This window comes from Diospyros lotus, chromosome 4 (assembly GCF_014633365.1).
Source record: "Diospyros lotus cultivar Yz01 chromosome 4, ASM1463336v1, whole genome shotgun sequence".
In the NCBI taxonomy this organism is placed as follows: Eukaryota; Viridiplantae; Streptophyta; class Magnoliopsida; order Ericales; family Ebenaceae; genus Diospyros; species Diospyros lotus.
This window is the reverse complement of record NC_068341.1, coordinates 36460788-36472699: the sequence shown is the minus strand read 5'-3', so window position 1 is coordinate 36472699 and position 11912 is coordinate 36460788. Positions and strand designations below refer to the sequence as shown.

At 33.2% G+C, this 11912-nt stretch overlaps 2 protein-coding genes across 3 annotated transcripts in view; one reads left to right on the top strand and one right to left on the bottom strand.

Annotated features, from left to right (window-relative positions):
• The first annotated feature begins 5254 nt into the window (after nt 1-5254).
• LOC127799335 (uncharacterized) lies at nt 5255-10801 on the top strand. Its single transcript, XM_052333276.1, has 10 exons — nt 5255-5334; nt 5467-5697; nt 7103-7266; nt 7823-7921; nt 8061-8129; nt 8201-8341; nt 8446-8535; nt 9196-9363; nt 10296-10377; nt 10473-10801. Exons 1-10 carry the CDS (start codon nt 5283-5285, stop codon nt 10598-10600), a joined length of 1224 nt encoding a protein of 407 aa, XP_052189236.1. The 5' UTR covers nt 5255-5282; the 3' UTR covers nt 10601-10801.
• The window catches only part of LOC127799334 (vacuolar protein sorting-associated protein 29-like), a 24036-nt gene continuing 21972 nt past the window's right edge, over nt 9849-11912 (bottom strand). The window contains exons 4-5 of one of the 2 annotated variants that reach the window (XM_052333274.1): nt 11120-11442; nt 9849-10168 (exon numbers count right to left, since the gene is read on the bottom strand). In XM_052333274.1, the coding sequence (XP_052189234.1) occupies nt 11134-11442 (309 nt within the window). In that variant the 3' untranslated portion in view covers nt 9849-10168; nt 11120-11133. Of the gene's footprint in view, nt 10169-10919; nt 11443-11912 lie in introns of those variants that run through there. The other variant, XM_052333273.1, reaches the window with a different exon arrangement.

The window sequence follows — 11912 nt, the reverse complement described above, 5'->3', positions numbered from 1 at the left end:
TAGAATCCACTGATACTTATATTTTTTCTTTTTATGTGTTTGTTAATGGATATGATAAGTACGAAGATAAGAGTTTTTTTTACCAAAATATCCTTATTATTAAAATACTATTTTATGATTAGTATGAATTGTCAAAAAAATAAAAATAAAAATTAATATTTTATTTTCTAAATTCATGTTCAAAAATAAATTTAAAAAGAATTGAAAAGTAGAAATAATTATTATTAGAATTACAATAATTCACCTAGATAATTAAAAGTGGTCAAAACATATTTTTAGAATAGATAATAAAATATAAAATTAAATAAAATAATTTAAAAATTGGTGAAATGAATTATATTAGTAAATAAATGTATTAAAAATGTATAACAATTTAAAACATATAACAATTTTAAAATGTATTAAATAATATTAATTATAAGACTTAAATAAATAAGTTTTTTAAATAAATTTAAATCTTTAAAATGTATTAAATGACATTAACTATCCTACAAGGGGCAGATAAGTAATTGAGTCTTATCTTGAAAGAGTCAGATAAATTTATCCGAGTAGGGAGGTTGGATAAATTTATCTTGAAAGGGGGAAATAAGAGGTCACGTGAGACTTTTTCGAAAATAGTCAGATAAACTTAACAAACACGTTGAAAAAACCAAACATCCGGAATGCTTCCCGTATATGACATTTTCTCACTCTTATCTTGATTAACAAACACTCCCTTAATAAATAACCCTAAACAAGCTCTTAAGGTTCAATTTACCAACAACATTAATTACTAGAAATACAACTAATTCTAACCAATGAACACACAAGCTCAATTTATTTAAGCTAGACTATATATCTTCCTAACAAAAATTGAAAATTTATCCGTAATCAATTATGTTATTTGCCATCAATATTAGAACATCTAAACAATTATGGATTTAGATTTCTAATTGATGATATATTGTTTTGATAATTACACAACGGATCCTTTGTATTAATCAATCAAAACAATAATTTCAACCAACATAGAAGATATATAAATAGAAAAATAATAAAAATCAATTCGATCTCCCAATCCTTATAGAATCAAAACTTCAATTATCCTTATATTGAAATAAGAATTTAACAATTCATCAAAAATAAAAGAAAACACCTAAGGAAGAGAGAAGAGGGAGAGACGTCTCCTGTTTTGTATGCCTCCGACGTGCTGTTGTGCCCTTGCTTCTATTCTCCCTTCCTAATTCTGTCCGTCCATCCTCCTAAAATGTTAAGATGTGTATATATATAGGAAAATGCTACTGGTACACCTTTGTGTACTCCTTGGGCTACATGAAGGTGTATCAATGACAAAAAGGTCTCTCATAAGGCGCATAGAGGCGCGTGAGACGTATGATATTTTGATCATAATACACCCTTATGTAGTCTAAAATATACAAAATAGTTATATATCTAGCATGATTCATATATATACTATGTGCGGTTGCGCCCTAGCTCTCTTATGACACCATGGGCCCACCTCAATTGGGCCTTCAATTAAATAATATTATATTAATATAAAATACATATCTTTAATTACACTTCCAAACGTAACTACACTTTTTGAGTCTTCGATTGCTTCCACGGGCCCTTGATTAATTCTTTTGTCTCCAACTTCAATTTTAATTTCCCAAGGCATGGCTGCTCCAATTTCTCTTTCTCCATGGCTTCGCACGGCTTCACTGTTCCCATTTGATTTCCTTGCTTTTCCTAAATAATAATAATATTTAGTATATAAAATTTAAATAAGAAAAATAAAAACAAAAGAAAAATATGCATAATAACAAGAACAAAATTTATTTTATTTTTATTTTTAAACATAATTTATTAAACTTTGTCACTAATGTCTTATAAATAAAAAAAACATCACAAATGAACACTATAAAACCTAAAATTAAATAGACTAAATATTAGGAGAATAAAAATAAAAAATTATGAGTGTTGTTGTACTTTTGTACATTAGTTTTAATGATGAAAAATATCTATTGGTTTAATCTCTAAGTTATGTGTCAAGTGTGTGGTTTTCAACATATATCAATTTCAATATCAAAGTATTATTTTGTGAAAATGAAAACCCTATTTTTGACCAAATTTGGAAGGTTAGCACCTTATAAGGAGATATATAAAAAGAGTTTTCTTTTTAGAAAATTATCTCCTGCTAATTTGATATCTAACATTCATTAGTGTTAAAACGATTTTTAATGAACTTTTCATTAAATAGAAAATATATATTTTGGAGGTGGTTAAATTGCAAAATCGTAAGTTTGTACTAAAATCCAAAATCTACTTTCTTATTGTTTTGGATTTTGATTTTCTAAATATTTTTATTGAATCCAAATAGGGGGTACTTTGTTATTTACATTTATGTATTAAAGTAAATGGAGGTAAAATGTAAATAAGCTGTAATGTATATATGTTGTGGATTGTGCTTTCATGCAAATGTTTCTGAATATCTGTCATGTTCCTATGCATGTTTCGAAACCCCGTTGAAAAGGTTTTCAATGTTTTTAAGTGCATATGCTATTTCGAAACATCTATTTATTAGTATTTGTTTCAAGTTTTGAACTATGTTTCGAAACCTATATATCATGTTTCGAAACCTCATTTCCAGATAACTGTATTTCGAAACCTATGATGGTATGTTTCGAAACCTAATTTCCAGAGAGGTATATTTCAAAACCTATGATAATATGTTTCGAAACCTATGTCTCTGTCAGTAGAGATCCGAGATACTTTTTGCTTTGTATTTTTGTATCTATCTAAAAGCTTCTCAATCATATATATTTTTTTTAAATGCATTCTCCATGCTAAGAGATTCAAATTTGAATTTGAATGTGAGTGCTTTTAAAATATTCAAAGTGGGCATAAGTGTTTGTCTCCCACTTGTCTGTTGTCTCTAAGTGCTTTGTCCAACTGGAAGCTTGTATGTTTCGAAACCTGTTGTCTATGTTTCGAAACCTTGGTCTATTTATGTGATGTTTCGAAACACATTTTGTATATTTCGAAACTTACTTTTCTGTCTTGTCTCTAACGGCTATAAACGATCAGATTTCTATCTCTTGGTATAAATAGCAGGTATTTGAAGACAAGAACAGATTGATAGAGATTGATTGAGAGACAACAAGCAAGAACAAGAGAACACACTAGAGACATACACACAAGCACATGTGATCTAAATCCGTTTGACAAGCTTTCAAAGAGGATCCATTCATCCATTCTTAGATGTGCATTATGATGTGAAAAAGGAGAAGCAAGTGCAAACAACGAGTCTCATCTCTCTTGCTTTCCTCACCTTAAGTTAAGAGGTTTATACAACTATATGGTAAGTCATTTATTACTCATTGGGTTGTAAAGATAAACTTTATTTATCTTGATTGTTGTAAGGTTTGAGTTTAACCTAAAACTCATTGTGGTGTAAAGGTTTGAGTTGAGCCTAAAACTCATTGTGTCGAAGGTTCGAGTTTAGCCTTAAAACTCACTTGGTGTAAGGTTTGAGTTGAGCCTAAAACTTACTTGGTGCTAGGTTTGAGTTGAGTCCGTAAACACTCACATTGTAAGGTTTTGGGGTGAACCGTGGTAAAATCCTTATTGTGGTTGATCACTAGTAAAAATGATTGGGATTGCAAAATCCTTCAAGTGGGTAAGCTTGAAGGTAATGGAGTAGGCAGGTGCCAAACCACTATATATCTTGTGTGCAAAGTGTTTTTTAGCTTTCATGTATCATTATTGCCTATTGTACATGCTTGCATAAGTTTTGTTATCAAAGTCTAAAATAGTTTTATTGAGCATAAACTTATACATATTCATAGAAAATATATCTTTGATATACACATCTTTGGTATACTCATAATTATATAAATCATCATTTCTAAATAACGTTATTTTGAAATACAAGATAAAGGATTTCGAATCAAGTAAAATAGTGAAGTAGATTTCGAAACATATATAGTAGGTTTCGAAATCTACTTAACAGAAATGTTTATTTCGAAACATATTTCTATATTTCGAAACATAGTGTTTTGCCATCTATCAAAGCTTTAATTTATCGAAAATTTACCTAATTCCAATTCCCCTCTTCTTGAGGTATATTTACAATCATTAGGAACCAATAATGAGTTCATCACACTTATATTATATTCCTCAACTGAAAAGAACTGAAGTTAAGAAAAATCTAGATAAAAAATTTAATTATTGTTTATTTATTATTTTTTTTAGAGAGGTTGTTGTATTTAATAATCACATCCTTTATACTCACTAAAACTTTTATCCGAGAAGTCATTTGTATACTTAACTTAAATATGCTATGATTTCTTTCAAGTGTTTCCCAAACCCCAAACTATCTCAATTTGTAAGGGTTTAATACTTTAGATCAAAAAGCATGGTGTTAGGGTTTATGCTTGAACCTTGAAAAAAACGTGTATAAAGATATTATAAATAACTCTCTTAAAAAATAATAGATTTAAAAAATAATACTCACTAAAATGTGTATAAAGATAATTTTTTAGTGAACTTAATTCACTCATTTTAAGAGAGATTAATAGATTTATAAGGTAATGTTTGTTAAAATGAGTAAGATAATCTTTTATCAAGATAACTTATCTGTAAAGTTCAAGATAAATTATTCGAAAGGAGGAAGAGATAAATTTATTTTGAAAATTTAAAATAAGAAATTATGTGATTTATTTTTAAAAAATTTAAGAAATACAAGAAAAGTACGTGTTTAAGATACTTTTTATATCTTACATTTTTTTATCTATATATTAATTAGCAAATGTTACTTAAATTTATTGGGTTTAGTGAATTTTAAAATATTTTAGCACCATTTAATTTAGGGTTCCCAACGATCCAAACTGGGGGCGCAGGAAAAAACATGATCCAAACTGGGGGCGCAATAAGTAGCAGCCAACCGCAGGATATCCAAAACGGGAAGAAGGCATTTGGTGGCCCACAAGCCTAATTCTACATATCCTTAAATGAATTTTATTTTTTTTATAAAGTATCAAATAAATTATTATATTTTAATTTTTGTAGCTAATACGATCATTTTATTTTAAAAATAATTAAATATGCCATTATGCAATTTATATCTTTTTTAAAATGTAGCCATCAATTTAATTTTAACTCTTAAATAAACTTATTTTAAAATATAATAGCCAATTTAATTTTAAAAATGAAATATAATAATTTATTTAGCAATTTTTTTATTTTTATTTTTAAATGAAAGAAACGGAACCCACTTAACTTAGCAATCAGAGATCGTGAAAATGGCGGCGTCGATTGCCTCGCTTTCCTCTGGAATCTCCAGAATCAGAAGAGGTTCTTCCTTTCTTTCCGTTTCGATATCTCTACATTCATATATGGAATTGGGTTTCGGTTCAAGTACTGATCTATGTAAAGGATAAGAATTCGCCTGCTCACTGTTGCCGTGTTTTCTCCCTTCCCGAACAGGGAAATGTTGCCGATCGATCGGGTATAGCTGTGACGAGAGTGTTCGGTTTGGTATCAGTTCTTGTGTGGCCGTGTGTTCATCTTCACAGATGTCGAGTCCTTCGAAGAAGAAGAAGAAGAAAGTCTGGATATGGACGGAGAACAAGCAAGTGATGACGGCCGCCGTTGAGAGAGGCTGGAACACCTTCCTCTTCCCCTCCCATTCTCGAGACCTTGCTCAGCAATGGTCCTGTAAGCTTCCTCTACTTAGCTTTCCCTTTGGGGCATCGCTGTGACGTGAATTATTCATGTCCTGTTCTTCATGAATGTTGAGATTCTCAAATGTTCGTACTATCTGCTAGGTTCAAATGATACATGTCTTCCGCTTAGGTTGAGAAAATCAAGTACTAATGCCAAGTTTGGCTTTTAGATTTATTGAGGGGAAAGAAGAGGAGAGGAAAAGGATTGATTGTGATTTGGTTGGGTTAGAGAATAAGAACAGAAATTATGAATATGTGCCAGAGAATACAGTTTCTTGATTGATTGATTATCTGTTGAAAGAGTATGCCAGTGATTTTAATATCCGTGAATTATCCTTTCCCTGTGTTTGGGAGAGATTTGGTAATGGAATGGAATGAAAAGAATTATAAATGAGTGGAATGAAAATGGAATAAAAATTTATTTCTTTTTTGTTTGGGAGAAGATGGGATGAAAAGTAACGGAATTGGATGGAAAAAATGAGTAGTTGAGTCTATTTCCGTCCCTCATCATTCCATCCAATTCCATGACTTTCCACTCTCCCAAACACACTTAAGAAATTTTACTTTCGTATTTGACATAGAAGTTGGCTTAGCAAACATGGCCAAGTCAAACGTATACCAGAAGGCTATATCCATAACACTTCATCACATTCGGTTTTTGAGACCCGAGGTGATTTTAGGCCTAGTATTGGGTTGATTTTCAGTTATAGCATGCATGGGAGTTTAATTTTAAGCTGAATCACATTGGCTTTCTGTGTCTATTGGAACACTGGTGAATTCAGGGAAACTTCTTTAATGTCTCATAGCAGCTTGGTTTAGTGTTTTACTTTATCAAACTGAACATTAGGCTTTTATTTTACCAAGGATCATAGTCCGTCTCTATTTTCTTTTATTCAAGAGATCTCTAACTTCTGCTGATCCCTTAACTGGACCAAATGCACCATTGCAGATACGATCAAGAAAGTTTTTATTTGTTTCAGTGATGTAATGACTTGCCAAGTTTCTTTTACTTGATATGGAAAAGATTTTTTGCCTAAGATTTGGACAAGTATCAACGTGCAGGACATCTTTTAGGTATAAGCATCATGTATATTTACATGTTGGATATTAGCTTGGAACTCAGAAACTTGTTATTCTTTACTTACCTCAAAAATATGTAGAATGGGCATCTGTCCTCGGCATTTTATGTGCAATTCACTTGAATATTGATCTTGCTTATTGTAGTTTTGCTTTGGTAATCACCAAAGCATGCTTCCTTCTCCCACACTAACAAATCTTCACAACCATTATGTGCACTGCTGTTTTCTACACCATCAACCAATTTGAAAAATTACTATCAATTCCATTGCAGAAGTTTCCAAGTTTTAAGGGTGTTTTACTGGTTTTGAAATGTACAGCTATGGCATTGATACATCCCCTCTTTATAGAAAAAGGAGAGCTTTTTGATAGTAAGGACAGAAGAGTTGCCACTTTCTTTGAGATTTCTTCTCCCGAACAGTTGGAGCAACTTCATCCAGAAGATAAGCAAGCAGAAAATGTTATTGTTAGTTGGGGTATTCAAGTCTTAATATGCTTTTTTTTTTTTTTTCTAAATACATTAATATGCTTTTGCAATGCCTTTATCAAAGCTAATTTTATGCATGTCTATGGACTAGTTTGTTCTAAACTTGATGATCACATGGAGATATCTGCATTTGGGAATATTGCTGAATAAATTGACTATGATGTTAGCCCTTTTATCATTTTTCAGTTATATGACAATCCTGGTATTTGCCGTAGGGTTACCATGTCAACTGCTAGCCTTTTGTTAACTAATCTACTTCTCCACCATTAAATACTATCCTCAGGACTTCTCTGTTTCAGTTGCAGAATTTTTAGTTATTTTATTCGTTCATCTGCCTGGTGGACAGCAGTTATTTTGTGTATTAAACTGTAACAGGATTTGAAGTTCTGGTCAGTACCACAGTCGTTTTTCTGATGCTTCTTACCCATGCCACCTATAACAACTTCTTGCTTCTTGTTTTTATCAATCGGCATATTTATGGGTGGTCGATTGGATATTTGATTTGGTTGTTAGAAATACATCAGTTGGCTTGTTTAATGAACGACTTTCTTAGGTGATACCTGCAGAGAATATTGTTGCAGCTTTTCATAGCAGTCAAAAAACAGTTCTTGCCATTTCGAAAACCACCCGTGAAGCTCAAATTTTCCTTGAGGTAATTTTTAAATATTTTAAATGAGAGACCCAAAAAGATCAATAAATGATCACATAAAAATCTTTATATTCTCAATTCTCTAAATTGTGTTTACACTCTTTAATGCAGATTCTAAACTCTGATGTTTCTGCTTTTGTAGGCCTTGGAGCTGGGTCTAGGTGGAGTTGTTTTGAAAAGTGAGGATGTCAAAGCAGTCCTTGAGCTGAAGGTACACACCTTCTAGAACGGGAATTCTTTTCTAGGTAAAACATTGGTCTTAGTCACTGTTAATGTTATCAGGAGTATTTTGATAGAAGCAATGAAGCAAGCAATATTTTGGCCTTAACCAAAGCCACTGTAACTGAAGTTCAAATGGCTGGAATGGGCGATCGAGTCTGTGTGGATCTCTGTAGCATCATGAGACCTGGTGAAGGGCTCCTGGTTTGCTCCTAGTATCCCATTTATATCTCCAGTTTTGATCTATTGCTCAACTTCCATTAACCACGTATAGTATGACGTTTCTTGTTTCATGAATACTTGTGTAGGTTGGGTCCTTTGCAAGAGGTTTATTCCTTGTTCACTCAGAATGCTTGGAGTCCAATTATATTTCCAGCAGACCTTTCCGAGTCAATGCGGTGAGTTTTTCCATGGCAGATCTGAGTATTGACTTGTTAGTTTCAATCCTTCAATCGAATGTCTTCCTAGGCTGCTTATGTACATTAATATATTTAATCACCATCACATTTTCTTTTTCTCATTTACCTGTGATAACTGTTATTTCCTTAGTTACGTTTCCATGAAATAATAGATTTCACGAAATTCATGATATGTTTCCACCTTCTAACAGTGTTGAGAGAAAAAGGAGAATAGAATAGGAGTTCTTATATTGTGATACACAATATTTGCATTCTAAAATTCTAGAACGGTTGCATCAAAATCCTTCAACACCATGTTACTCCAGGTACATAAGTTATTTGTCCATTGAAGTGAAATGATCATGCCAATGGAACTTGAAGTTACAAGGTTAAGATCGTCCTAGAGATCCGTGCTTTGCTATGAGGGATATAAAGCCTATTTTGTATTCCTGTTGGTTTTAAGTAAGAGAATGCTAGAATATATATGAAACACAAATTGCTTATCATTGTGTTCGAAGCACAAGTCATGGGAAGTTTACAAGACACAAATTGTTTATCGTATTGTTTTCGAAGTTATGGGAAGTATATGGAGTCATTTTCTCATTTATTTATTGCTTTTATTTTTTCTTCCTAATGCTGCTCGCTCTTGTAAGCTTCTAGGGGCCCGTGCATGCCTATGTTGCTGTTCCCGGAGGAAAGACTTGCTACCTTTCAGAGTTAAAAGCAGGTAAAGAGGTAATTGTGGTTGATCAAAGCGGAACTCAACGAACTGCTATAGTTGGGCGTGTGAAGATAGAAACAAGACCATTAATCCTTGTTGAGGCAAAGGTTGGTAACATTGTCCTATCATAATGTTCATAATTGAGCAATTTCTGAAACTTAATAGATTTTTCCATTAATTTGAATTAAGAAAAATTCACATGCAATGGGGATACTTGGATGACTGAATATTTCAACTGCTTTGGTAGCATTTAAGATGACCCAGTGACATTGCACTTGTAAATAGGTTTTCCAGCAGAACTTTGGGTTGCATCAATTCTTTGAAGCATAGACTACTACCTAGTGGAGAGTGGACTGTGAGAAAAAACTTGAAGCCTTCACAATTCTTTAATTAGGCCATTGTTGTGATATTGAGAATTTCATGCACCTATAGAAGACAGCTGTGATAGATTTCAGAAAAGAATAGTTACTAGTGAGAAGCATTGTTTCTGAGAAAGAGTAAAGTAAGTGATTGATGGGTTGGTAATGATATATATTGATGGGTTGTTAATGAGATATAAAACATTAAAACAGAATTGAAGTCAGGATATGCTAGATAATATTGACTTGTAGATGGTTTCTTTTCCTCCCTTGTCCAACAATGGGATCTAGAATAACTCTATTGCCTGGACAACTTATAAAAAAATGAAAAACAAAACAGAACTATTACATATTTCACACAATCACAATCGCTAGCCTTAATTGCACTAGTTGAATCCGCTAGAACTGTTACATATTTAGTGTTCTTTTTAAACATGTTTGCTTGGTAAAATCTAAATGCTCCAAAGTTAAGAAAGTGAAACACGGTAACTACCAACTACTAGTACTAGCCTCAGCAACTGGACTGATGCAGCTGGCATCTTGAGTTCATAACCTGTGAGGGGAAAAGTCGATTTTAGTTTCAGACTAGTTTATAATTTTTTAACTAACTAAAAGAAAATCATTTGCGTTGTTTCATCAAGTGAGTTTGTAATCCTATTTTAAAACGTTTGACACTGCAGATAGATTCGGATGATCACACTCCTTATAGCATCCTTCTTCAGAATGCAGAAACAGTTGCCTTAGTCTGTTACCAACAAAAAGGTCTATCCTGGACATTTCCAACACTCACACGGTCTCTTCTACCCCCACAGTTGGTTTGCCATTTTCTCTACTTATCCTTGACGTCTACTCTGCAGGAGATGGACATCAAGCTACAGCAATACCTGTGACTTCACTTAAAGTTGGTGATGAAGCTATGCTGAGAATACAAGGTGGTGCTCGACACACAGGAATCGAAATTCAAGAATTCATTGTCGAGAAGTAAACAACCAAAGCTTGAAAATTGTAGCAGGTAGGGCTGGTTTGTTACATCTCATGTGAGTTGGGGTTTTCCAGGTCTAAAATAGCATATCATGCTAGTCAATTTATTTAAGATTTCTGAACTGTACGTAAATCTATGGCTTGTGAATGTATAAAAGAAGGTAGACGTTTACAAGAGTAATGAATTGTACGTTTACAAGAGTAACGAATTGTAGATGTAGCAGATTTAGCAAACAAATCCCAAATAAAGTGTCTAGTGTCTGATTAACTTGGATCTTGCTTTCTAGTACACAATTCTTATAGGTACTGGGAAGCAAAGACACTTAAAAAAGCTAAGGGTTAAGTGAAATTGAACTTCCACCACTTATTCTGTACAGAATCCTTACAAGCAAAAAAGGCTACAAGCCCCACGAAGTGTGAAATCTAACCGGATGAAACTTGGACATAAGCCGGTCACAAAAATAAGGCTGACAAGTATAAGACAAGCAAAAGAAAGTAGGTAGATGGCAAAAGCCTATAATACCGATGGAAGCTAGGTCAATGCGTGGAAGGGGTTGCAACTGTGGCTGTCTTCTTAAAATCAATCTTGTCGACCTTCACTTCTCCATCAATGAGTTCATAAACATAAACTACAACACGCAGGCCATCAATGTCCATGAGCACAAAACTTGGGTTCACATCGTACGTGATGCTGCTATAAGCGCCAGTGGCAGATCCCGGGTTAATGACAACGCCACCTTCGTGCTTATAGGCCTTAAACTGATGGGTGTGGCCGCTAACAAGGATGTCCACATCTAATTGTCTCTGCAGCATGGCTAGAGAATCAAGGTCACCCCAGGGGACAATCTTCAAAGGCATGCACGGCAAGAATGGATTAGTACTTTCGAATCAAATAAATGAACCAGATAAAATTAATAGTTGTATCTCAACGCGGTATTCGGAAACAATTAATAAACCAGTAGATATAGGAATTGGTACAAAAATTTATGCCACCTCTAAACTTGCTACGAAGGAAGAGTGGTAAATCATTGAATACTACATCGTTCATTCTGAAAGGAGCCGTTCAGTGTTAGCTTTCTATTTGTATCAAACACGCGGCAATATGCAAATTAACAAAAAAAAAAAAAAACAGTATGGACGCAATGCTGGCTTCCTTGGACCCTCTTTTAAGTGTTCGATGCCGCTTGATTCCTTAACAGCTAAACAAATTTCCAATAATTTTTGGACACTCGAGAACAAATAACCTGTTTCATGAATTCCCCCTAATAAAGCTATGCCTGAGATTCTTGTAAATGTGACAGGCATCCTCCACAAGA

What these genes read in the sequence shown, in the direction of transcription:
- LOC127799335 (XM_052333276.1), top strand. Translation starts at nt 5,283, where the DNA reads ATGGCGGCGTCGATTGCCTCGCTTTCCTCTGGAATCTCCAGAATCAGA. An exon ending in CCTTGCTCAGCAATGGTCCT is followed by an intron (nt 5,698 to 7,102) that starts GTAAGCTTCCTC and finishes TGAAATGTACAG; the next exon opens with CTATGGCATTGATACATCCC. An exon ending in AAGCAGTCCTTGAGCTGAAG is followed by an intron (nt 8,130 to 8,200) that starts GTACACACCTTC and finishes TAATGTTATCAG; the next exon opens with GAGTATTTTGATAGAAGCAA.